Source organism: Syngnathoides biaculeatus, chromosome 17 (assembly GCF_019802595.1).
Source record: "Syngnathoides biaculeatus isolate LvHL_M chromosome 17, ASM1980259v1, whole genome shotgun sequence".
Lineage (NCBI taxonomy): Eukaryota > Metazoa > Chordata > Actinopteri > Syngnathiformes > Syngnathidae > Syngnathoides > Syngnathoides biaculeatus.
This window is the reverse complement of record NC_084656.1, coordinates 12,813,701-12,840,985: the sequence shown is the minus strand read 5'-3', so window position 1 is coordinate 12,840,985 and position 27,285 is coordinate 12,813,701. Positions and strand designations below refer to the sequence as shown.

Below are 27,285 nucleotides of genomic sequence, written 5' to 3'. Positions count from 1 at the left end.
GAACTAACAGACATTGCCAACGACCTTTTAAGGGACGAATAAAAAATATTTTGGGGCACATTTTCATGTCCTAATGGTCCGTTTTACCTGAAATCTTACATCAGGGTCCATTTTATCGAGGTTCCAGTGTGGCGGGGATGCAAACGATCTGCAATAAAAAAGGGGTTCACTGTATCGCTAATGTATTGCAATGGCTCCTCTACATTGACCCATGATCCTGTCCCCCGGCCCCAATAACTCAGTTGGCTGAGGTCAGTTGACCAGCGGCTGGTGCCAGAGGACTTTCCATCAGAGATCACGGCAGGATGGAGCTGAGTGGGGCTGGGAGTCTTAATGTGGGTGTGTGTGTGTGGGGGGGGGGGGGGGGGAGCAGGGTGGTGACTGCTAAACATGATCACATCCTTACCAGTCTTTACGTGGGCCAGGGTGGATCTGCAATGATGCACCCTGTGGTGCATTTTAAAGGTAATTAAGGCCGCTGTGTGGGCACTCAAGTGGACATGTAATTGCATTTACTTCTTCGCTTTTCTACCACTGATGAAACCCACTCCTCTTCTTCCATATTCCATACACCCTTCTCCCCCCCTCCCCCTCCCCCTGCACCTTTCCTCATGTTTTTTCATCAAGCTCTTTTGATATCTCCCATCCTCCTCCTGCTCATCCTTCAGCTCTCCATCTCTCTTCTAACTCTCTAATGGCCGAGGGTCTCGTGCTGAAACATCAGCAGTTAAAACACACAGTCATGCTTTTAGGGGGTGGGGGGTGGGTGGGGAGTTCATTGTGTGTGTCTTTGTGTGTGTGTGTGTGTGTGGAGTAGAGTACTGTATGAATGATCTCCCAGGGGGGCCAAGGTTATTGGGAGGGTCAGTGGTGGATGTCGCCATGGGAACCCAAGCCCCGCCTTGTCTCCCATGACTGGAGGCCCTCTTAAAAGGCACAATGAATGGGAGGATTGTTTGAGATAGAAATCCTTGGGAATTTCACGTCCATTTTCCAAGACATATCCTCACGAGGATCGTGGCAGTGCTGTTATAATTGTATTCATACAAATAACCTGAATCAGAGAACTAGCCACTATGTGCGTATATATAACTGTATTGATGCATGCATTCTATGCACAATTATCATCAGATTTGTCCAATTAAATGGACTTTTACTTGTACCAGCATTACTATTCCCTACTACTATTTTTTTCCATGACTGTAAGACTAATATTCTATTCCTACCATATGTACATACTGTACATACATACATCCAAACGTACAGAGAGAGAGAGAGAGAGAGAGAGAGAAAGAGAGAGAGAGAGATTTTAGAAATTGGAGGGGCACGCCTCCTTCAACTACTGCACAGTCTTATCAATACAAAGATTCCAAATAACACTACATCTACCGAAAGACCATTTTAACTTTTAAATCAATACAAGTAGTTACATAATTCATCTAAATTTGCACAAATATTATGATTTCAGGTAACACGGTGGATCAGCTGGTAAAGCGTTGGGCTCACAGTTCTGAGGTCCAGGTTCAATCCCTGACCCGCCTGTGTGGAATGTGCATGTTCTCCCCGTGCCTGCGTGGGTTTTCTACAGGCACTCCGGTTTCCTCCCATATCCTAAAAACAGGCATCAATTGGACACTCTAAATTGCCCTGAGGTGTGATTGTGGCTTTTTGTCTCTCTGTGCCCTGCAATTGGCTGGCAACCAGTTCAAGGTGTACCCTGCCTCCTGCCGAATGACAGCTGGGATAGGCTCCAGCACTCCTGTGACCCCTGTGAAGATAAGCGGCTGAGAAAATGGATGGCTGAATTATGATTTCATCTTTTTTAATATATTTGTTATATCTGCAGCCTTTGTTAGGATAAGTGGCTCAGAAAATGGATGGATGAATATTTATCATATTTATTATGTTTCTATATTTATACACTAGAATATTTACTCCTTGCTTCAATTGACGGACCATACAAATACCTGCTAGCAAGCATAACAAAATGAAATCCATTCTCAGTTAGATGCTTTAAAAAGCTTAAGGAATCACACACACGCGCGCACACACACGCGCACACACACACACACACACACACACACATACACACACACGCACACACACGTAGGTGACTATTTTGGGGATTTATTTATTTAATGACAACTGGTGGGCAGCACGGTAGATCAGCTTGAAAGCGTTGGCCTCAGAGTTCTGAGGTCCCAGGTTCAATCTCGGACTCACCTGTGTGGAGTTTGCATGTTTGCGTGTTCTCCCCGTGCCTGCGTGGGTTTCCCAAAATCCTCCAAATCATCCAACATTAATTGGACACTCTAAATTGCCCCTAGGTGTGTTTGTGAGTGCAGCTGTTTGTCTCGATGTGCCCTGCGATTGGCTGGCAACCAGTTCAGGGTGTACCCTGCCCCCTGCCCGTTGACAGCTCGGATAGGCTCCAGCACTCCCGTGACCCTTGTGAGGATAAGCAGCTAAGAAAATGGATGGATGGATGGATGTCAACTGATATAGTACAATTTTCGGGATCCTAATTGGACTGTCCATGCTTCCCAAACATGACACATAGGTTTTATCTTCTTCTCATCAAAGCTCTACGTCTGTTTTGTCCACTTTGGGGTTAAGTACTGTACTTGAGAAAATCGCTTGTTGAATCCGAAAGTCTACAACATAAACATCCTAAAATCTGTGCTCGAAGCCCCAATGCTGCAGAACGCATCTATTAAACAGGCTAAACCGCGGGTAGCATCGCATGGCTGACCGTTTGAAGAGTGTTGGCCTTCTAGATGAATGTCTAAAAAGAAGGATCTATGGCTACCAGCTGTCTACAGTAGCAGTGCCTTGCAAGTGCTGCTGTTTTGTCAGCGTGTGGCAACTCCCGCTCGCCTTCGAACCCTCTCATCTCCCACTTTCGTGCCTGGCTCCGTGTCCACATAAATACAGTGCATGTCATTGTACCAAACACTGTGTAGACGGACTATAACCAATTATGCATGCAACTGAGGAGCGTACAGGGAGATGAAAAGCAGATGTCTCCCATTATGGCTGGGGGGAGGCAGTGGCGCTGTCTATGGTTCTGAAACTGGACACGCCAACGCCTTGCGAACTTTACTTTATGGGTAAATGATGCTGGTAGGCATCAAATTCAGGATGTACTGATTATAAATGAAACCACAACGGGAGATGAACTTAAGAATTCTGCCTTACCTTCAGAGATAAGATGAATCGAGGAGGTCACACAGAGGGAAGCGGTGGCTGATTGGGTGCCAGGTCCTGATGTTTGCTGGCTTCAAAATCTTCAGGTCACCGCAAGTCACAAAACAACAGGATGGAGAGAAAAAAAATAAAACGAAGTCAAAATAAGAGATAACAACCGGACTTTAAAAAAAGAAGGGTTGAAAGCCACAAAGAATGTCTTTAAAATCTCTTTCCAAACACATTGCACTCATGCAAAACTGTTGAATCCAAGCGCAGAAAAACACAAAAACAATTAGAGTGACGCGCGCACACTTCCATGCAAGGCTCCGGTTATTGTTTTTGGAGAAAGAAGACGAGGAGAGGCTGATGGAGCAAATAAAAGCCTCCTACGCAAACACCCGCCTCAGCCTCAGCAGCATGTGTGATGGAGGAGGAGGAGACAGTGTGACAGCAAAACTCCACACCTCCATCACAAAAAAAAAAAGAAAAAGAAAACAAACACTGTCCGAGGAGCTCCGGCTTACTTCTTTTGTTCTGGCGCATCCACAAAAACTCCAAGTATAGGCTGTAGAATATTATTTATCCACCTATGTAGCCTGTAATAAGGAAAAAAATCAACTCTGCAGGGGAGGCTTATGTCAAGAGATGAGAGGAATGTACGCCGATTCCTGCAGAGCCGAGTGAAAACGTGGCAGTGGTGCCAGCGAGCACGCTCAATGAGCGAGCAGTCTGAGAGATGGCGCTTTAGTCACAGCCTCACATTGGATATGAGAGAGAGAGAGAGAGAGAGAGAGAGAGAGAGAGAGAGAGAGAGAGAAAGAGAGAGAGTGAGAGAGGGAGAGACATGGGGGTATGAAAAGAAAGGGGGACATGTCCCTTCTGAGTCTTGGAGTCTTTCGGCTGAGCAAGTGGAAAGATGTGGCTGGAAAGCAAATGAATGGAAGTGGGGTGAAACGTCATCAATGGGTTCAAATCCACACCACGCAGAGGAAATAACAATACAATAGTCAATCAATGAAAAAACACAGGTAAATACAATGCGTGACAATTTCATTTTTACAGCACATTTGTCTCAAAAAACATATGGTAGTTATAGAATATTCGTCTTACATACAGTCATAGAAAAAAATAGTAGTAGGTAATAGTAATCCTGGTACAACTAAAAGTGCATTTATTTGGATAAATCTGATGATAATTGTGCATAAGATTTTAATCTTTAATCTTAGCACTCATTTTCTCTGGTTTTAGTGATAATAAACAAAAACACTGACAATTACAGTTAAGTACATCATATTAAGTAGAAAGAGTTTTATGGAATTAGCAGCATTTTTTGTTGAGTTTATATCATAATTGTTCCAGACTCCCCTGAAACTGTTGCCCTTTGCCTCTACAATTTGAGACAATTTATTATCTACTTACCACAAATTTTCTTTGCTGCTGACACACTTCAGCCTAATTGTTGCTGACAAAATGAGCTGCTTTGCCAAGTTATTACTACCTTTGTAAGTTGCGTGACAGCGTGAGCTCCTAAATGTTCAAGTTGTGCCACCCAAAACCTCAACTTGGGGGCCGCTGTGCCATTTGTCAAAAACATTAAAAGTCTGGAGCCTTGTATCAATTGTGGTAATGTATTAAAATGAATAATATATTGAGGAAACTAGGGTTGTCTATTGTTTTTATATTCCATGACCCTATGAAAAAAAAATGTCCGCTAAAGAGTAAGCGCTAATGTTAAAAATATGAACCAGAATTGTGCTTACAAATATGTTATATGGCGCTGCAACCACATTTTCTCCTCCATTTTCACTTCTTGTTAGTCTCACACTTTTTGTTTTTGTCAGCATCAACAAGGAAATCAATCACAGGGACAAACTATTCTTTAAACTCCATTTGGACGACGCAAGTGTCTCACTCAGTGTCCTCACACTTTTTTGCCCGCCCCCACCCAAGAGGTTGTTCCCTTCCCCATGACAACATGGATCAGGCATTCAGCTTCGGGCGTGACAAACATCCTGGTCAGCTGTCACCCCCCCTTCCCCCTCCAATACCTGACTGTCTCTCCACTTCCTTCCATCTCCGTTTCCTCCCGTTCACCTTCTCACCTCAGACTCCAGCCACGTTCCACATTCGATGACAGTGTGGGTATTTTTTTATTGCATTTGTTATTCACACTCAAAGACATGGAGATTAGTGCCCTTGGAGAGAGTATATTGTTGAATTATTTAAAATCAGAGGAATATGAAAATACTGTACGGTTGGACTGGTGGCGTTCGGCTGAAGTTGGCCTTTTTTTCCATATTTTCTCACTGCCCTTCTGTCGTCATTATTCTCTAATATTCTCGATGAGTGATCAATAGTCGTACAATATAACACAACTATGCAGATGCTAATGCAATACATTTTCTATCTACACAATTCTGATTTGGGACTCTCGATATGTTCACATAAATTGAGGACTCACAATACAATTGAAGCACGTCCAGTGGAATTTATTGTGTTCCTCTATTACCTCGTCTTTCCAATTATGTTTTAATTCAATTCAAATTGATTTAGATGTACTTGCCTCGGTGGATTCTACACATGGACCAGGTCTAAGCCCACACTCACTTCTCATTAAAAGAATGAATGAAAAGGGCCATTAATGTGTGCCAGCCTCCTCATGGAAAAAAAAAAATGTAATGGGCTTCTAATCAGGAAAAAATGGCACTCTATGATACTGTACTGTATAAAAACATAGTCATGAGTTAATTAAATAGAATGTAAAGAATTAAACATATCTTGGTTAAGTCCAGTGGACATCGTGCTGCTTGTTCTGATGTGTTTGCTGTGGAGAAATGGAGGTCAAAGCTCCTCAGTAAGCCATAATAATATTAGCTGTTCTTCATAGAGGATAAAGAATATACGTCCGTCAGTATTTTGCCAAAAATCCGTCGCTTACATCGATTCTGCTATCCTGTTTATGACATTTTGCATTGTTTGTTAGAATTAATCTGATGGTTGTTTTAAATGCATGATATGTAACGTGATTTGTTTTTTGTTCAGTTGAACAGTAAACTGGGACTAATGTTTAAGAGCTTGGAGCCTCTCTTTTGTCTTGATTTGTTTGCACCTGCCAAACCTTTGTTTGTTGAAAAGTGTGACATGTTCACTGCCAATTTACGGCACTCGTAGTAAAACCCAGTCTTTGATCGCAACGAAACGAGCGCTCGCATCTAAAAAAAACTCACAACCCATCCCATCACTGTATTTTGCAACCTTACAGTTGTGAGGACCGGGGTTCAAATCTCCTCGTGTAGACTTTGCAAGTTCTCCCACGCCTGGGTGAGTTTTTCTTCATCTTCGGGGCATTTCCCACAGAGCAACCCTGTTAGCGTCAGTAGGTGTAAATATGAGTGTGGATGTTCCTGTGTTTATGCAATTGGTGACCAGTTCAGGTTGCACTCAGCGGGGACGGTAAAAGCTCCAGTTCACCTGCGACCCTAACGAGGATAAGCTCTCTCGAAAACGGATGGATTGATTTTGCTGAGCCACCTCCTATCTGTCAAAGCGTTCCCATGAGAATTAGCGAGAGGGATCGTCGTGCAAGATGTCAGAAAAGCCTGAAAGCTTGCCACATAAACACCGGCACGTGCGCACACGATAACACTCGTGCACAAAGCTTTGTCATCTTCCTCCTAAATCCCTTCTTAGGTGCCCATCCCCCTCGTTTTTCCCCCTCTCGCTGTGCATCGCTCCCTGTGGTGAAATGCCTAGAACGTGGCGTCTGGCCTTGTTTGCGTTTGCTGGCACATCAGCACAAAGGTGAGCGACGCGTGTGTGTACGTGACAAATGGAGCCGGTCATGTGACCGCGGGAGGGCACATTAAAAGAAACACACGCGGACCTGCCAGACAATATATTTTGATTGTATTCGTGCATTCAAGCCATCTCAAGCACATTTCCTTTGCCCTTGGTTTGTCTTTGTTTACCGAAACTCTATCCCTTTTTCCAGGAAAAGACAATTCAACGTTATCATGTACAAAATGAAATTAAAACGTGCAGGTCTGGATTGACGACATTTGAAGCTATGCCCCGGATTTAAAGGGAACCTGGAATTGATCAGCTTGACCGTCTACAACTATAACACAATCGACATTTTTATCTATGTCTAGGATCATGGAAATTTACCATCTTGGTACACTCAATTCATTTTCTGTACTGCTTATCCTCACTAGGGTCACGGGAGTGCTGGAGCCCAGGCCAGCTAACTTCAGGTGAGAGGCGGGAGTGCACCATGAATTGGTCGCCAGCCAATCGCAGGGCAAATTTAAACAAACAACCATTCTTATTCACATTCACACCTACGGGCAATTTAGACTCTTCAATAAAACTAGGGTCCATGTTTTTGGGTTGTGGTAGGAAATGGAAGTACCTGGAGAAAACCCACATAGGCACAGGGAGAACATGCAAACTCTACACAGGCGAGGCCGGATTTGAACCCCTGTCTTCAGAACTGTGAGGCAGATGTGCTTGGCAAATAAAATAAAATACACATAAGTACATTACATCCTCCTCCATTGGTTCCTACTCAATCTATGAAGGTAAATTTATTGATGTGACACCAAAGAACTTTGGAAACATGTCAAAATGACCTCAAGTGTCTAAAACGGGAGAAAGGAAGCAGTAAAGCTGCAGCAATGGAAAATAGCATCAGTCAACATTTCATTTAAATGACAAAGTTGTGTATTATCGAATATCCATAGGAGGGGGAAAAAATATTCTTCATTACACACTCATAGTCGAGAATCTCCAAGGAGGTTTTTCATTTTCATATTTCAAATAAAATGATTTAAAATGTCATGTTGTAATATAACATTGGATACATGGTATACTCTATTATCCAGTGCCATTCTATGAGAATTTTTTACGTCCTACACATTTATCAACTTATGACAGTTTCCCTAATTTTTAATTGACTGTTATTTTTGCTTCCCATCAAAACTCTAATGTGCGATGAAGATGACGGCTTGGTCACCTGTTTCGCGCACTTGCTCCCCCGGGGGACGCGCTAACCTTTTTAGGCAACTTTAAAAGTGTCCGTCTTGTGTGTGTCGGCCATAATTGGCAGCGCAATGAGGTTGTTTGCAGCCCGAGGAGACGGCTTGCGGAAAGCTACAAATACATTAAGTTGTTTATGGCTCCGCAAATCGTTGCCGCCGCACTAAATAACACTGTCAAAAGGTCAGATTTCTTTAAGAAGGAGTTATGTGCTATATGCATTTTTCTTTTTTAAAAAGGACAGACTAATAATACTGATGATTGTCTTTGATAATGTCCATGGTTGGATTTGGATCAATTAGGGTGCGGCAGACATGCACCATCATGTTTGACCCGAGGGCCTTCTGGGACACAATTGAATTGCGCTCAACAAATAATAGCATTAGTCTCCATCAAAACAGACAAGTCGCAAAGGGAGGAGTCTCTTAAAAAGCACCGATTGGGTCCGAGCGGATGAGACGACGCAAAGAATGACACTCACAACAAGTTGGAGACGCTGTTGAGCTTCCGGGACCCGCCGGGACGTTTTCCGCTTTAGGGCTCGTCGACTTGAGAATAAACTTGAGAAAAGAAGACTCGCAATCTTTTTGGCCATGAGGATCCTGAGCAAAGAATTTCGCCTCCAGGACGTGACGGTCATGTACTTCACCGCCCTGGCCGCCCTCATGGTCATCCTGGTGGCGTCCTACCAGGCTCCCTACCACATCACAATTGCCGAGGTGCCCGGCGCTGACTCGAAGACCTCGGAGCTCTCGGCGCCCGATCTGCCGATGCCCTTCCGGGTGCCGCTCGACCCGCTCGGGCGGCTCCAGCTGGCGTGGAACGTCAGCTACGCCCGCCAGGAGGTCTACATGGAGCTGCAGGTAGCCGAGCTCAAGCACGGCGTTCTGCTGGGGATGTCGGACCGTGGGGAGCTGAATCACGCTGATCTGGTGCTACTGTGGGACTCTGGAAGCAAAAGTTACTTTGGGGTGAGTCATTGGACAATAGGGGGAAAAAAAAAATGCATGTCTTTTAATTGAATCTTTATGTACATAGGATTAACTCAACCTGATAGACCTTCAATCTTTGCACAAGTCAACTGCAAACTTTGCTTTTAGAATTAGCTTTTTTTCTTTTTTTTACAGCAGTCATTTTAACAAATTGTAAAGTTAAAAAAAAAGGACAGATGAGCAAATCTTGTGAATAATTAGGCTTTCTTGAGGGAAAAAAATGTTTGTTCTGGCTCTATTGTAATACGATTTTTTAACCACAACATTGACTTGTTCGAGGAAAACTAAAAAAGTAAGTCCGATGCTCATCATCCCGAGCTGGTTGACGAGGATCTTTTTTTGTCATTGAATAAACCTTGCACGCAAATATGAGAAATGCGCATTTGCTAGAATAAAAATCAATCATTGTATAAATTAATAGATCAAAATAAACTGCAAAATTAAATGTAATAACTGGACTGTCTCGTGATTATCGTGATCTGATTAATTAAAGTGTGTTTCCGTCATTCACAATCATTGATATTTTACACACCAGTCCTTCAAAACATTTTTTTCGTCTATTTTGCAAAATTTAACTTAGATCAATTTAAGACTTGCATTTTATGTCCATTCTTGTAACCTTTTAGTCATAGCGAGAAATATGAGATTGCATGCGGTTCTCCAAAGTGTGAGGCAGATGTGCTCAGTGGTGCCAACTGTAAAAATGTACTTTATAATGTACAACAAAGGTACAGTGCGGTAAATGTTAAGCCAAGGTTGAAAAGGGCACACTTAGAAAAGGACTTTTTAATAATGGCATTAATGCATACAATATTTTTGTCTCTGCAATTGTGTGAAAAGTGTGAAATAGATGAACCAAGTACTGCAACTCTTTTGTGAGGTGCATATTTCCAAAATCTGCATATTATGAGGAAAGAATATTATTAAGGCACATTGGGGCTGTTTTAAACTGTGACAAATGTGGATTGTGTCTCTTTGACTTAATTTTTGGAATACTGGTTCGCATTTAAGTTAGAAAATACACTGAAGCTGTTTCATAATCACAGTTCTGAGTGGGGGGAAATTATTATTCATAGTGGGCACAGTAAAGTCACAATACTGTAGTGGGAATTGTTACTAAAAGGCATAGTGATTGATATTATTTGTCAGCGGGTTTCAGCTTGTGCTTGCAAGGCGGAGAGAGAAGACCTCCATCAGGCCGTGGAGTAGTTTGAGACAAATCAACGGCAAAAGGTTCACATATGGCCCAGTGGATCGCCGGGTGCAAATAAATGTGACCCCCCCCCCCCCCACAGAGAACACAAATGACCTGCTAGTAACGAAGGGAGAGCCCGTCAATCTCAGCACAGTGCCGTCACCGCCTGTGCTCCTCCGTTGTCGAAAGCGCCGCTGTCGACTCACGACCATATTTAGAGGACGTACGCAAGAGCAAATGATCCGCACGTGTGAACGCCTCAGAATCAACGTGTTAGTCCATCAAGGTGATCCTTTTATCTTCATTGTTCAAGTGAACATGAAGTCTCTGTCTAGTTTCAGTCGTATTTGTCCTTGTCATGGGTGCGCTGAGGTCTGTTCAAGCTGATCCGATGTGGAAAAACAGATCAGACCCTGGACTGGTCACCAGTCAATCACTGGGTGGACATAGATGGACACAATGACTTTCACCTATAGACAATTACACCATCAGTGACAGAGAACATATTGAGTTTTCATCTGCTTTTCTCTGAGGAAATTAGTCCATCCATCCATTTTCTTAGCTGCTTATCCTTACAAGGGTTGCGGGAGTGCTGGAGCCTATCCCAGCGGGCAAGAGGGGTACACTCTGAACTGGTTGCCAGCCAATCGCAGGGCACATCGAGACAAACAGCCGCACTCACAATCACACCTTGGGGCAATTTAGAGTTTCCAATTAATGTTGCATGTTTTTGGAATGTGGGAGGAAACTGGAGTTCCTGGAGAAAACCCACAGAGGCACCGGGGAGAACATGCAAACTCCACACAGGTGGAGCCGGGATTGAACCCAGGACCTCAGAACTATGAGGCCAACATGTTACCGCTGAGACACTGTGCTCCCCTGAGGAAATTACTAGCACAAAAATATGGGTACATATTTTCCATTACTCCATGTATGTATTTTTTTGTGCAGTTGAATTTATTTAACATGCCTGTAATTTTCATGTTTTTCGGGAGGGGAGAGATTTTTAAATCTTTGAAAGTTGTATTCATGAGAATTTTGCACATGATAATCACGTTATTGAGACAACACACTGTTATCCAGTTTTCCATTTTTTCTCGTATAACTGTGTGACACAAAATCTGAAGTGATCATTCAATACATGACAGCATACTATTTTTGTGCACATACAAAAGAGTCATCAATACATGACCTTCACGGACTGCATCTTTGTGTACACGTACTTTACACTGACATAAAAGAGTATACGGACGGGCTTGCGACGTGTGTGGAGGCCGGTCCATATGGGAAGAGTTATATAAGCAAAACACAAACACAAGTGTAGCATTAGATGTCGGGCACTATTCTGGATTTAAATGGAAAGAAAAATCTGATAAATATAACAAGTGGATGGATACAGCTGCTGCAGAGAACAGATAGTAGTAAATATCATGAGATTTATATCGCGCTTTTCAAGGGATCGAAGGGTGTGCAACAATACTTCATGGGTAAATCCAAATACACGTATACTGCATGTTGGCGACCATTCCAGGGCGCACTTTGCCTCTTGCCCAAAGTCAGCTGTGATATATTCCGTCTTTAAGCGCCATGGAAAAGGAACACAAATTTTACAGTGTACGGAAACAATAATCGATGTCGTTGGGAGAATAACTTTAATTTATTGTTTGGATGTGTTCACTGTCATTTTGACATAATTGCCAACGTTGTCCCATTTGTCACCTTCAGGACGCTTGGAGCGACAGCGAGGGAAAAGTGACACTGGACAGCCAGCAGGATTACGAGCTGATAGAAGCCAAATGGAAGTCCCGAGGCTTCTACTTGCTCTTCAAGAGGCCGTTTAGTACCTGCGACCCCAGAGACTACCTCATTGAGGTACAGTAGTCCCATTGGGCGTTCAAGAGTTTCTACGAAGCTGGACTTGTTGCTCCGGCAGCGAAATTACATGAAACGCTGAAGACTTGACAAAGTCAGAATAAAATGCAAACGCATTTACTTTATAGGGAAAGAAAAAATTTACATGACAGCAAATTTGTAATAGGAATACAAATCAAGTCATAACAATTTGGAGATTTTCTTTTCATATTTTGACCTTATTCTCCTAAAACAAACAAACAAAAAATTCTCACTTGATTCTTATATTATTTTTTAAAAATTTTCTTTCTCTTAACATTTTTGTTGCAATATTATGACTATTGCAAACTTTTTTTTCTATGAAGATGAATGTTAAAAATTCATCAGATGTTAATTCCATCATATGATTACAATTTGATTTTTAATATTGTCCATATAAAATGTAATAGTAATGTTTCTGTCAGATTATTTTTTAAGATATTGTAAATACTCCCAAATAATCATGATTTATTCTGTCCTAAAACTACTTACTTAGATAATAGCAACTTGTGTTGGAAAGCACTTTTTTAAATTTCATTTTATTTGCAGAATAATTAAGGAAGCAATCTCATCTTCATATTTTAGTTAAATAGTGCTGTTTACATAATATTTGCAAAGGAAGAGAGATGTTTTTTTCATTTTGTCATTTCACACTAAATATATTTTTCACTCATCACATCCAGGCAAGTACTTTTTTTTGGGTCCATCTCCATTTTAAAAATTCAACATGACCCTAGTGCACAAAAAAATGTCTACTATTGTAGAGAATACAAATAAACCTGCAATGGTAACTGTATAATGAACTGAATTAAAGAGTACACTTGATTAATATTACCTTGGAAAGGCCATGAAGAGTTTAGTGAACTAAAAAACAGCGTTGCAGCTGAAATATTTGACAAGATGGAGTTCTTCTCGCATTCCGGTTAGGAGGGAACAGTGCACGTCATCTACGGCCTCTTGGACCAACCGCTTGCCGCACCGGAGCAGCTCAACCTGTCCCGCATCCACACGGGCCTTCAGCGGATCTTGATGTTGCGCCCCGACAAGCCGGCCCCCACGCTGCCCCCCGACGTACAGACGCTGGACGTGGTGGCCCCGGACGTCGTCATCCCAACTCAGGAGACCACCTACTGGTGCTCCATCCAAAAGCTGCCCGAAAACATGCCGGAGAACCACATCGTCATGGTACGAAGGGGTGGGGAGGGCTGGAATATGCCATTATGGCGGCTTTTTTTTTTTTTTTTTTTGCTAGCATCTGGAGGACGCAAACAACAGACAAATGCAGAAATGCCACAGATTTAATTCCCGAGTAAATCTGTCTGTTTGCATACATTATGCTTCCCATACAATACATTATTGACACTCGGGGGACATTAATGCAACTGCTAGCTTTGGCGCTAACTGCTAGACTCAATGTTACATACTAACAAAGGAGAGGATTTCTATATTTTTTTCTCAAGTCATCATATTGTGATGGTAAAAAAAAAATGCCCTAGTGTGTCAGGAAGCTAGCCGCTAGCTAGCTGTATGACATGTTATTTAAAGTGTAGGATTATATTATCATGTAGTCAATCGATAGGTTTCTAATTACGCCATCTTGTGTGTCATAGAGGTCAAAGAATACAGATGACAGGTGAAGTGTGAAGATTTTTTCTAGCGTTAATTTATTCGATCGGTCTAAGTGTGGTGGTGACGCACAAGATGGCGTAATTGGAAACCTTTCCATAATACATTTGCGTGGCAGTAACATAACCTAGTTAGCTGTCCTCTGGCTAGCTTCTTTACATCTTGTTACTTGTTAGTAAAAGGGTTTTATTGTTTTGGAATATGAGTGGTGAAACCTTTTATTGTTATGTTTTGAATTTTTGTAGTGGTTGCATTATTTTTACACTTTACAGTTAAATTCAAGTAACTTGTAAGCTAGGTCTGTGTGTGTGTGCGCATATGTTTGACATTTGGGTTACTCTGCTTGAGGTCACCACAGCAAGACTCGCATATGTTTGGCACCATTTTTCCGTTCCATTTTTAATCTGGGTTTGTTTTGTTGTTTTAAAACATTACTGTTCACGGTTTAATTATTTTTATACTTATATGTAAGACCGTTGTTTTTTTTTTCTTTTTAAAAGTAAAAGTACATTAACGTATTTTATGGTTGGTTGGTTCGGATTATAAACTGTCAAAAAAAAAAAGAAAAGTTCATACGTCCAAATTTGGTCAATTTCATGTTCTTTCGCAAATCAATATAAGTGGTCAGTCCCCACATTGTAGACCAAACTGTAGATCAACCTAAAGGGTGTTTTTGAAATTTTTACTGATAAGCGTAGGTTTTGGCAATATGATGATTCCAGACGACTGCAGCAATATTATCGTTACTGATCAACTTATTTTTTTCACTTTTATCATATTAAAGTAGCCCCTCATGTGAGTGAGCTACTGACTGATTAGATGTTTAATGTGCTGTCACTTAAGCTTTGTATCCCAGGAAGTATTACTCAGACGTGTTTGAGACGTTCCATTTCTAACATAAAATTTTCTTTATTTTTTTGCGTCAGTATGAGTCAGCGATAACGCCAGGTAACGAGGCCATCGTGCATCACATCGAGGTGTTTGAATGCTCGCTGGACGACGTTCCTCAGTACAGCGGCTCCTGCGACGACAAGATGGTGCCGGCCAATCTCAACTTTTGCCGCCACGTTCTGGCCGCCTGGGCCATGGGTGCCGAGGTACAACGCGTTCTGGAGGTTTAACTGTGATTGGAGTGATGATATGAATTTAAATATCAATAGCTTGATGACAAAGATGAATATATAGTAAAATAGGGCCTTGAAAAATCAACCAGAATTAGAACTAGAAGTCTGATCCTTCAAACAATAGAGGAGCCACCTTAATACAAGAAGTGTTTAATTGGAGGAGAACTTGGAATTCAGTTGGATTTCTTTTTTTTTTTTTTTGCCACAATCCTCGTCTCTATTCATAGGAGACCGACTCCTACTCAAATAATGTGAATGCCTGGAAGTGTCGGCACAAAGTCTATTAAGGGCGCGGAGCCAGTCGGTAGGTGGGAAGACAATTCACATGCGAGCGGTCGCACACAAAGCCTTGCATAGCCTTACAAAAACAAAGAAATAAATACAAACACACACGTTTTAAATAGGCATTTCATTGCACTCAAGCGACGACAAACAATGATAAATATGTTTGCTTCGTAAATGTAAATTTGAGTCCTCACCGAACTGAAGTCTTGATTGAAGATGTTTTGAAGTATTGAGGTTTGCTGGGGTCTCAAAAGATTTCCCGGGACCTTGCAAGATTTACTGAATTCTGACGAGATTTGCTGAAGTGTTGCCAAACTTCCTCAGGTCTCACAAGATTGATGAGTCTCATTGCTGAGGTCTTGCGAGACTTGTTTATGTCACAATAAAGGTGCTGAATTGTGGGAAGATTTGCTTTGGACTTCCACCTCAAGGTTTGTTGAAGTTTCAAACGTTTTGCTGAGTTTCATGGATTCGTTGAGGTCTTATACTGAAGCTCGGCAAACGGCCTCCGCCGGACGAGCGAGCCAAGCTTCGGCGTCCACGAGCCGAAGTTCGGCTAACGACCTCCTCCGTCTTCCCGATCAACCGATACTGCTATTTCTTCATCAGATGAGGATAAATCCGAGAAATGAGCGCTGGGCACAATGTCATCGAGCCTTTGGTGCGGCACCTTACACGTCACATCCGCGCGTGAAAGTCATGTGACTTGCAAAAATGGCAACGCCCCTCAAAATTTGTAATTGTCGATAAAAATCTTCTCAAAACACTATTAAATGAGAGCGGGTTTAACATCACATCGTCAAAATCGAGTATGTATTACATGACCTATTGGACACATTGTTCATGCAAAGCACTGGATTTCCCCGTCAAGCAGGGACTGCAGTATTTGCTCACATTTTGCAAGACCATCTTTGGTCTCGCAATATTCTTCCAAAAGTCTCCTTATAATATTTGCGAAAGTCTTCTGAGACTTATTCGGTCCTCAGAGGTTTTGCTGAAGTCTCATGAGACTTGATTGGGTCATACAGATTTGCTGAGCTATTGACGTGTATTTGCTAAGGTATTGCAAGACTCGCAGAATTCTGGCAAGATTTGCTGTGACAACACTTGCTTGGGTTTCACAAGTTTGGTTTTAAATTTCATGACATTTGCTGATGTCTTCAGAGATTGCGAAGTCTCACAAAATATTGCTGAAGTCTCAAATCCCCCCCAAATGGTGGTCACATTTTAAATTTAATACTGCATTGGTAAGTTACACTTCTTATGTACTTTCATCCCAGGGACAAATGTACCACGACTCACCCCCGGCTTTCCAAAACATTTCGGAAATGTAATAGGCGCCATCATTGTCTAATGAAACGTTAGGAGGGGAAGTGAGAAGATAAACGTTTTAGCATGGTGTGAGGCATATAAATAGCTGACCAGTTTGAATAATAGATAGAAGCTAAAGCTAAGTCCAATAAAGCAAGGCTACGAAACGCAAGCTGAGTGTGTGCCAGCAAGCAGTTGGGGGGGTCACATAAAGCAAAGAGGACAGGGGAACAGGGAGCCTGTCACCATATTTCTCCGCTCCCCAGGCAGGCCGCTCACTGATTGGATTATGTGTCAGCCAAACAACAAGAAGCAGGATGCCTTGGCTTGTGCGAGCCGTGACGACGAGATTAGGTGGGAAATATTCAGGCCTCTTTCATCACCTCGTAATAGCGTTGTTCAACTCCCCCCCGGCAGCACCACACCAAGAAATGCGACAAAGTTGTACGCGCTGTACTGTATGCGCAGAGGAGACGGTGAATCTTCAAATACTTTTGCTTTGCCGATAAGGAAAATGCACAGGGGGAGGGGAAAAAAAATGCTCCTCAATTGGATCAGCAGAAGGCATGTGGGGTTGCATCTGGTGCAAGATTAAATGATGAATTTAGATTGAATCAAGATTTGCCAACGATAGTGACAACAAGGCGCTGATACCCCAAAGGCTTGTCGTGTTTTCATGGAACAGCATGAAGAACTGGGCTGAGCCACGCAGCTTTTTTATTTTTCCTCCACGAGACGACTCTCATTACACTTTGTTTTGAAGTCTGACTGCACATCAATTTTCCAAGATTTTTTTCTTTTAGTTTCTATTTTGTATTTAATTTACACTTCATTTTTATTTCCATTTTTTTATATATCTTAGTTCATATATATTTTTTTAGATTTTACATCGTCTTACATATGGAATGTGTTAATTTTTTAAATAGATATTTCAATGCAGGTATTTTGGTATTTCCTATGTACCGTACGTGGTTCAAAATTAATTGCATCAGGAATTCCACAAACCCCAGAGAGCTGTATGTAAATGTCACGTTATTATATTTTATAATCTGTGTCACAGACAATTTACCATATGTATTTTTTTTACTTATCATTGACTAGTGATTCAAAGTAAGCGTATTAAAATAGCACAAACTCATAATGCTGGCTTTATATCCATCCATCCATTTTCTTAGCCGCTTATCCTCATAAGTGCTGGAGTGCTGGAGCCTATCCCAGCTGTCAACGGGCAGGAGGCAGGGTACGCCCTGAACTGGTTGCCAGCCAATCGCAGGGCACATAGAGACAAACAGCCACACTCACAATCACACCTACGGGCAATTGAGAGTGACAAATTAATGTTGTATGTTTTTGGGATGTGGGAGGAAACCGGAGTGCCTGGAGGAAACCAACATAGGCATGGGAGAACATGCAAACTCCACACAGGTAGGGCCGGGATTGAACCAGGGTCCTCAGAACTGTGAGGCCAACCCATTCCAGCTGCGGCACCGTGCCGCGGGTTTTATATCTTTGGTGATTTAATTTTGAACTACTTTTAAGGCATTGATGAATTTCCTGTGTTCCACTTTCATAGTTTGGCGATTAAAATTGTGGGGAGTCCAAACATTTTAGTGCGCTTGAAGCAAAGACACTGCTTTTTTCCAAACAAAGCCTTGTGTGTGTGTGTTTGCAGGCATTTTACTACCCCCCAGATGCAGGCCTCCCTATTGGTGGGAAACGTTCCTCAAGGTTTCTCCGGCTGGAAGTCCATTACCACAACCCCCTCCTCATATCGGGTACGCGCACGCTCCCACGCACCAACGAGCAGCAGGAGAGTGTTCCTGAGAAGCTGCGGGCTAATTTCCAACAGAGCAATTCATTTGAAATTTTCCAGACGACGCTTTTCATCTCGGCCACACTTGTCATTACAGGCTTTGCGACGTCTTCTCCTCATGTGACCTTCAATGGCATGTTCACATATTCTAGTGCTCTATTCAGCATAGCGAAGGCTACAGCAGATATACTGCATTGTGAAAGTAGTACGGTGAAAATGCTGTTCTATTTTGTTGGCATACTTTTGAAGCATTACTGCCGTATGGTGGTGGTGAATCTCCACCGGAGTTGCCTCTGCATTAGGAAGAAGCCCCCCCCCCCCACAAACGATGTCAGCAAACGCTGTTGACAAACAAACAAACGTGCTGTGCAGCGGAGATAATTACACATTCCTCTTCTAATGGAGGAGGATGTCAATCAGCGCAGTGTCAGAATAATTCACGTGGGCAACCACATGTCATGCAGCTATTTTTCTTCCTTTCGAATACAGTTGGGTATTTTAGAGTAAATGCAGTGTTCACTTTCTTTTTCATGGATAATACCACAATCATTTTATAGTCCTGTTTTTTGGTGTGATGTTCTTTGGTGTAATATTTTGTGTGTGGCTCCTGTAATTTCTGCTTAGTAACAAGCAGGCAAGCTTGACCAAGTACAACAATCTGAATGTGAAATTCAGATTTACAAAGGAGCAGCCTTTAGTTTGTTATTTTCAATTGTATAATTTTCATTTTCCTACTTTTTAAAATGACTCACAAATTGGTGACCTTGTCTTTGCTCTCAACATTATTGAAGGTAATGTTGGGTTCGAAAGCAAAATAAGCACGCAAAACAAAGAAGCTTGCAACAAACTCCCAAAACTATTAACCTTGTGCAAAGAATAAAAACATGAAAAATTTAGTTTAAATCTGAATTGCGATCTACTGTAGGTCAGTAAAAGCAGTCATTGTGCTTTGACAAGCGCCATCATGCTCGCAATTCTGCACAGTCGAGCACGTGAAATCATGCGCATAAAATTTATGAGTAGAAAAAAATAGATATTGAAAGATGTCGCCTATTTTCGATTCAGGTGCGTTCTAGCAAGCCGGTCTCCTATTTACGGCACTCCCGCGACGAGTGCCCCCCGCTCCCCAACAATACGTCACGATTGCCGACAGGAATGTTTCTTCCAATGTATCGTTGGTTTGTTGCCACGAACGCCAATTATGTTGAACTGAACTTTCAGCATTTTCAATACATTGCAAGTATAGACTGTTCGTGTTTATTCTTTGACAGGCCAGTGCATTTAACTTTTATTCAGATAAAGTTTGCCAGATCAAGAATTTTTATTGAAGAAAAAATGTAATTACTGTTTTATATCATGTTCTGCTAATAGCAGTTGAAATTGGAAAGGATAATTTCTGAGTTTTAAATTTTAGTTATGTATTTGTTTATTTTGGTTTTAATTTACAGTTATGTTACATTAATCCAGTAAGTTATTTTAAGGTCTGGAGACTCCATCCCTAATCACACCCGCAACTTTATCTGCGGGCACGACGGGTGGACCACACCCGTAAGTTTATATCTGCGAGCATAACTGACCACACCCGTACATTTTTCAAATGTGAGTGACTGGTAAAACAGACAAATATACAAAAATTTTGGTCACAGTTGTCCCACATTATTTTATATTACTATTATTTTGAAGAGAATTTCACTTTAAATGTCTTTATAACCTATATAATCACCCAAGTTACCACAACAACAAACGACATGACGGCACACAACAGTTGCAAAATGACATTTAGCTACCAAAATGGTGAAAACATACAACAGTTAAAGAAAAAGATGTCCGACTCACCGGAGGTGCTGATGACTAAACGAATTCACTTGTTTGTGCTGATCGCTACAGACGCGTTTTGTTGGGTGAAGGCGGCTGTAGCACGTTTTGCTTTGTCCAACCACAGGACGGAAAAACTTTGGACACCATCGAAGGCCGGCGCCCTGGCCCTGTGGAGACAAATATATAAATATCAAAATAATCACAATATGTGGAAAAAGACACACATACGATGCGGATATTATCTTTTCTTTCATTCCTCTCCGAATGTCCTCTAAAAAAAAAAAAAAAAAAAAAAAAGCCTACGAGAGATTAAAGAAGTTTCGTCTTGAATTCTTCACTCATGAATGCTTCCGAATATCCGGCTGAAATAATTCTCCCCTGCGAGCATGTGAATATGTTACAGGGAATAAATGGACCGCTCGTAAAGCACATTAACGATCGGCGACGTTGCTGCGTGCAGGCCGACGTGACTCATCGGGGATAAGGTTACATTTAACCCGCAGTGGGAGGCGCTACGACGCCGGCATCATGGAGCTGGGCCTGGTCTACACTCCCATCATGGCCGTCCCGCCCAGACAAGACAACTTCTACCTTGCTGGCTACTGCACCTCCAAGTGTACACGCGCAGTAAGTACATGTAGCCGCACGGTGCCAAGGGACGTTCTTCAAGTGTTTGCACGAGTACCACTGTGCATGATGTTACAGTGGTTTTTACAATAATATTGCATATACCATTAAGAAATAAAACCTCATTTGTGATGAACACGTCGGCCTACTACACTACTGCATTTTAATGTTAGTCGTTATGGTGGTACTTGCAAAGTTGGTTACTGGGAACAATGGCGTAGTCCAATCTTTTCCTGACTCAGCGATGGTCCCGTCTGCTTGGGCAGGCTCTGCCCGAGGGGGGCATCTTCATATTCGCGTCCCAGCTGCACACGCATTTGGCGGGCCGCGGGGTGCGCACGGTCCTTGTGAGGGGGGGCAAAGAGGTGGAGGTGGTGCAGGAAGACCGACACTTCAGTACACACTACCAGGTGAGCGACAACCTTTTTTTTAAAATCCATATTTCTAGTAATTTAAGCATTCATTTACATCTCAACGTCATGGAAATACATGGACAATACTAAGTGGAATTTTTTTTGTCCTGTTTAGCTATGTTGTACCTCCCCAAGCCGTCAATTTCCACCAGCAGTCAGTTTCGCTTGAATGTGAGAAACAAACAAACCAGTGGAGATGATTAACGTGTTCTCCCCTTCAAATGAAAGAGGATGTCAATCAGAACGTGCGTACAGTACTTCTGAAACTAAACGGCCATCGTAATTAGCCAATAATAATGGGATGAAGAATTTCTTGACTTTCTGATTTGAGACAGAAAGATATTTATTCAATAATTAAGTTTGTTGTTGCACGGATTGCAGAGAAAACAGAGTAGAAGCCTCGAGGGAGGATTTTGGCCTTCGCCTGCGCTGCCATTATTTGAATAGGAGACGTGTCAGTGAAAAAAAACGATGAAATATAAATTAAGGCGCATGGAAGGGTGACGGAACACTAGTAGTAATTTTAATTTTGTGAGACAACAATCAGAAATCACAGGGTAATGGTTTTAACAAATATCATTGATGTTTGTTAAAACGAAAATGCTTGCAATATCTCAATTTGATTCAAGGTGAAGTCACCAAACGTGTTTTCTTTGCCCCTACTTATTATTATTTATTATTCATATTTTTTTATTGCAGACTATCCGAGTTCTGAGGAAGATCACGAATGTTTTACCAGTAAGTATGACGATGTAGTCTGCAAAAAAAGAATAAACATAGGAAATCCCAACATACAGCAAACCATGATTTTCATAAAGGGACACAATAATAATAAATAATACAGTAATTTCTTCTTCCGACAGGGTGACGTCCTCATAACAAAATGTACTTATAACACAGAAGACAGGGACAAGCCCACTGTGGTGAGTAGCCATTTAGGACACAGGTACTACAGTACAAGCTATACATCTAACTTTTATTTAGTACTGCACATTACCCCCAACCCCCACCCCCACCCCAATATTTTTGACATGCTTATGTAAAAACTAAATGATTTCATTTCCTGACCAGGATGTTATCTCTAGTCAAAAACTTAGAAAAGGCTTTGTTGGATACAGAGCACTTGTGCGCCACTGCTGAGTATTTCTCTGTTTTTAGCTATTATACTGATTATAGGGACAATTTATCTCACAATTCCCTGTCCTGGAATGTATATTTGTGCTGCACAAAGGAGAAATGGAAGACGGGAGAGAAAGACGACTTAAAGTGCAGGACATCCACATATTCACTCATAAAATCCTTATTTGCCACTTCCCTGCTGTTATTAAAATCAAATTACGTTACATTGCCAAATTGGCACACGATATCGATGTGGTTTGACTTTCTAAAAAAAACAATTCAGTAAGCTGTGGCTCAACCTATGCTAAGCACTAGTACTAGTGTGATACAGTGAAGAAAATAAGTATTTGAACACCCTGCTATATTGCAAGTTCTCCCACTTAGAAATCATGAAAGGGTCTGAAATTTTCATCGTACGTGTATGTCCACTGTGAGAGAGATCACCTAAAAATAAGTATTTGAACACCTGTGAAAACCAATGTTAATATTTGGTACAGTACCCTTTGTTTGCAATTACAGAGGTCAAACGTTTCCTGTAGTTGTTCACCAGGTTTGTCTCACTGCAGGAGGGAGTTTGGCCCACTCCTCCACACAGACCTTCTCGAGATCAGACAGGTTGCTGAGCTGTCGCTGAGAAACATGGAGTTTCAGCTCTCTCCAAAGACTTTCTATTGGGTTTAGGTCTGGAGACTGGCTAGGCCACACCAGAACCTTGATATGCTTCTTACAGAGCCACTCCTTGGTTTTCCTGGCTGTGTGCTTTGGGTCGTTGTCATGACTTGAAAGACCCAGCCAGGACCCATCTTCAATGCTCTGACTGAGGGAAAGAGGTTGTTCCCCAAAATCTCACAATACATCGCCGCGGTCATTCTCTCCTTAATACAGTGCAGTCGTCCTGTCTCATGTGCAGAAAAACACCCCCAAAGCATGATGCTACCTCCCCCATGTTTCACAGTAGGGTTGGTGTTCTTGGGATGGAACTCATCATTCGTCTTCCTCAAAACACAGTTAATGGAATTATGACCAAAAAGTTCAATTTTGGTCTCATCTGATCACAAAAATTTCTCCCATGACTCCTCTGTATCATTCAAATGGTAATTGGCAAACTTAAGACGGGCCTTGACATGCGCTGGTTTAAGCAGGGGAACCTTCTGTGCCATGCATGATTTCAAACCATGACATCTTAGTGTATTACCAACAGTCACCTTGGAAATGGTGGTCCCAGCTCTTTTCAGGACCAAATCTTGTCGAGTAGTCCTGGGCTGATTCCTCACCTTTCTAAGGATCATTGAGGTGATATCTTGCATGGGGCTCCACTCCGATTGAGATTGACCGTCATGTTTAGCTTCTTCCATTTTCTAATGATTGCTCCAACAGTGGATCTTTTTTCACCAAGCTGCTTGGCAATGTCTCCGTAGCCCTTTCCAGCCGCGTGGAGTTGTACAATTTTGTCTCGGGTGTCTTTGAACAGCTCTTCTGTCTTGGCCATGTTAAAAGTTTAAGTCTTACTGATTGTATGGGGTGGACAGGTGTCTTTATGCGCCTAACGACCTCACACAAGTGCATCTGATTCAGAATAATCCATGGAGTGGAGGTGGACTTTTAAAGGTGTTCAAATACTTATTTGCAGCTTTATGTATATGTATGAAAACATTATACATTGTGATTTCTGGACTTTTCTTTTTTGATTATCTCTCGCACAGTGGACAAGCACGTACGCTGAAAATTTCAGACCCCTCTGTGATTTCTTAGTGGGAGAACTTGCAATATAGCAGGGTGTTCAAATACTTATTTTCTTCACTGTACATAAATTCTTTGAATTGGAAAAAAAAATGGTGTGATAGCGTACCTAAGATGTCTTGTCCGGGGCACCTCAGGGTGGTTTTGGCATCATGGAGGAAATGTGCGTCAACTACATCCACTACTACCCTCGCACTCAGCTGGAATTGTGCAAGAGTCATGTGGACCTGGATCACCTGCAGAAATATTTCAGCTTCATCAACAGGTAGTGTGCAGCCATCCGGCCATCGATCAATAACATTTCAGGAGGTAAAAAAAAGTGTGTCGTTGTTGTTAGATTCCAAGGAAAGGAGCAGTGCGTCTGTGGGGGCGACAACGTGACAGAACTGTATTCCCGGCTGCAGTGGGACGACTTTGCCACACAAGTGCTGGACTCGCTTTACAACACGGCGCCCATCTCCATGCACTGCAACCAGTCCACTGCACGCCTCTTTCCTGTGAGTTTCACAGAGCCAAGCCCGAACAGGAAGGAAGGAAGGGCCAGAACCTGAACTGAAACTTGTAATGAACAAACTACATTGGCAGTACAGCTGCAGTTTTACGGAGGACAAGGACAAAGTAGTGTAGTGCAAAAAGGCCACATTCAAATTGTCACTTTTATATTGTGCTGGTCTATGGGAAACTGCTTGAGCATCAATTGCATGTACTGTTATTGACCTCACTAGTAAGATGCAGTGCACTATTCGAACAACTACGGGCTCACTACTCAGTTTTCCAGTAATATGGAATTTAAAGTTGAGTGTGGAAAGAAAAAGTGTAACGTACAAGAAATACATTTTTCATTAACTTAATATTCTTCCCATAATGGTAAAAAAGTAACATAGTTTTTGTGAAATTGTCTATTTCCCACATCTTAATTTTATAAAGAATTGCATTAATTTCCAAAAGACAGTTGTTATAGCATGGGAATATAGAACGTCATTTGAACATTTATTTCACATCATTAGATCCAGATTAAATTCATTGTACTACTGTTCTTTGTCCTCCCTAGTAACACAACTCCATGCACTAGTAGAACTGTCTCACTTGTCACGTTTCTCACACTACTAGTGTCACTTTTGACCTAGTGCTATGCGATTAAAATTTCAACTTCGTTCACTACTGTGCGGCAGACCTAATAGTAGTAGTAGCAGCAATAGTAAGCCCAACTAGTTGGCTTGTGTCATGCACTAGTATCCCCCGGGGCCCCTCGAAGAGTCCAAGGCGCGACTGCTTACTATTAGTTCACAACAATTATACAGTAATTTAAAAATAATTACAGTACATTTGTTCTACATGATCGCCCTGTGTGTAATTTGTATGTTCTCTCCATGCTTGTGTGGTTTACCGCAACAACATTGAACATTTCAAGTATATTGTAGACTCCAAATTGTCCATCGGCATGAATTTGAGTGTGATTGATTGGCGACTAATCCAGGGTGTACCCCACATTCTACCAGGTTACCTGCTGCCCAAAAGCCCACAGAAAACGTGGCTGAATTCATGTGGTGTGCCTACTCATCTTAAAAAAAAAAAAGACGGGATAGCACATACATATCCAGAGGTGTCGATTGGTTGAAGCCAGTTGGCCGCCATCTTGGTACTCTCAAAACGTGTGGAGGACATGGGTTACAGGATGGATTATGGCAGTCTCCTCAAAGTTTGGCATGTAGAATTAAAACTAGTCATGTGAGTTTGACATTATTTCAGTTCTGGTAATGTGAAGGATTTTTAATTCGACTTGGTAAGCCAAAAAAAAAAGGCTAAGTGCAAACGGAAGACATAGAACACCGGGACTACCAAGAAACCTTGCATATTACCTAGGCCCTGATTTCTGTGACGTTAACCTTTCCCAAAATACGATGTGAAGCACTATCATAACATAGCAAAAAACTAAGCATTTTTGCCATAAAAGCATTAAATTTCAAGTGAATCATTTAGATATATTTCTGGAAATAAGGACTCGCAATGGAAAATACATGCTAAACGCATTGTTCATTTGTTGTCTCTGCGACGTCCTATTTCAGACAAAGTTTAAACTTGTTTCCTTGCAGTTGAAAATCAAATTCAATTTGCAGAGTTCTGTATTATGAAATTCATCGACAATTTCATAGAAAATGTATTTTCTTGCGTATCCACTGATGAAGTATTGGTACAACATTTACATTGCTTTTTCGCGTCGGCCTATAACGGTGAAGCAGAGAGTTAACAGTGAACAACCGTAAACAAAACTTTGTTCAAATGAATTAGGCTCATCAGAAAATTAAAAAAAAAAACCTTTACAAACAAACTTTAACAGTGTCAATGTAAATCTTTCTAACTCACCTGTGGAATGTTTTCTCACAGCCATGAAACTGGCGATTAACGCACCGGTCGGCATGGTTGTTTTGGGAGTATCAATATGGCAGATATCTGCTTTCGGTCACTTCAGTTATTGTAGCCAATGAACTATCCATTCTTTTTTTTTTTTTTTTAGATCAGTGGGTGTGCCGTACCGTGGGCGCGGCTTTCCACTAGTTTTAAACCAGTGGCCACAAGGTTTGCTCTGGCATAGGAACATTACAGATATTATGCCCGATTAAAAAAATGAAAAACATCATCAGACCATTCCAGTGTTACTATATATACTGAATATAGTGTTTTACAATAATACATAACTTTTATCATTTCATGATTTTGTGGCTAATTGGCAAAGCATGGAGTCCCCATCATCATACGAAACATGAGTGCAGTCAGCGAATGGGGGCAATCACCCCAAGGGCCCCTCGAATATCCTCACTCTCCTTTGTTTCAGGCCAATCCGCTTCTTCCTATGCTATAGAAAACGTATACACAGTACATTGGTCATTTTTGTAGTGATTCTTACGGCTGTTTATTCTCGTGAGTACAATCTGTCATGTCATGTTTTCTTTCTTCAGGGAGAATGGGAAAAACAGACTCCACCTGTGGTGACCTCGCAACTCAAAAGGCCTCCTTACCCATGTGAGGTGGGCGCGCGCCCCACCAGTCGTCCGGAAACGCCTCCGGTCTCAGCCAAGCCGTGAAGGGGCGCAGACAGCACGTTAGC

General features: G+C 41.9%; 3 protein-coding genes across 5 annotated transcripts in view; 1 reads left to right on the top strand and 2 right to left on the bottom strand.

The window, feature by feature from the left end:
• fam163ba (family with sequence similarity 163 member B, genome duplicate a) overlaps window positions 1–8,846 on the bottom strand; it is a 27,525-nt gene extending 18,679 nt beyond the window's left edge. For 2 of the 3 annotated variants that reach the window (XM_061800800.1, XM_061800801.1), the window contains exons 1-2: window positions 8,708–8,846; window positions 3,199–3,287 (exon numbers count right to left, since the gene is read on the bottom strand). The gene's annotated coding sequence lies outside the window, so the exon portion shown is untranslated. Of the gene's footprint in view, window positions 1–87; window positions 113–3,198; window positions 3,288–8,707 lie in introns of those variants that run through there. The other variant, XM_061800802.1, reaches the window with a different exon arrangement.
• On the top strand, window positions 8,807–27,276 carry dbh (dopamine beta-hydroxylase (dopamine beta-monooxygenase)). The gene is made up of 12 exons (XM_061800804.1): window positions 8,807–9,197; window positions 12,139–12,285; window positions 13,231–13,488; window positions 14,856–15,026; window positions 18,322–18,424; window positions 20,741–20,907; window positions 21,174–21,317; window positions 22,020–22,058; window positions 22,184–22,243; window positions 24,317–24,444; window positions 24,517–24,676; window positions 27,137–27,276. Exons 1-12 carry the CDS (start codon window positions 8,820–8,822, stop codon window positions 27,260–27,262), a joined length of 1,881 nt encoding a protein of 626 aa, XP_061656788.1. The 5' UTR covers window positions 8,807–8,819; the 3' UTR covers window positions 27,263–27,276.
• The window catches only part of sardh (sarcosine dehydrogenase), a 46,492-nt gene continuing 46,403 nt past the window's right edge, over window positions 27,197–27,285 (bottom strand). Inside the window, exon 23 of the transcript XR_009792241.1 lies at window positions 27,197–27,285. The gene's annotated coding sequence lies outside the window, so the exon portion shown is untranslated.

Coding starts and splice junctions, on each gene's coding strand:
- dbh (XM_061800804.1), top strand. CDS start 8,820: ATGAGGATCCTGAGCAAAGAATTTCGCCTCCAGGACGTGACGGTCATG. Junction 12,286..13,230: donor CCAGAGACTACCTCATTGAG/GTACAGTAGTCC, acceptor CATTCCGGTTAG/GAGGGAACAGTGCACGTCAT. Junction 22,059..22,183: donor AGATCACGAATGTTTTACCA/GTAAGTATGACG, acceptor TTCTTCCGACAG/GGTGACGTCCTCATAACAAA.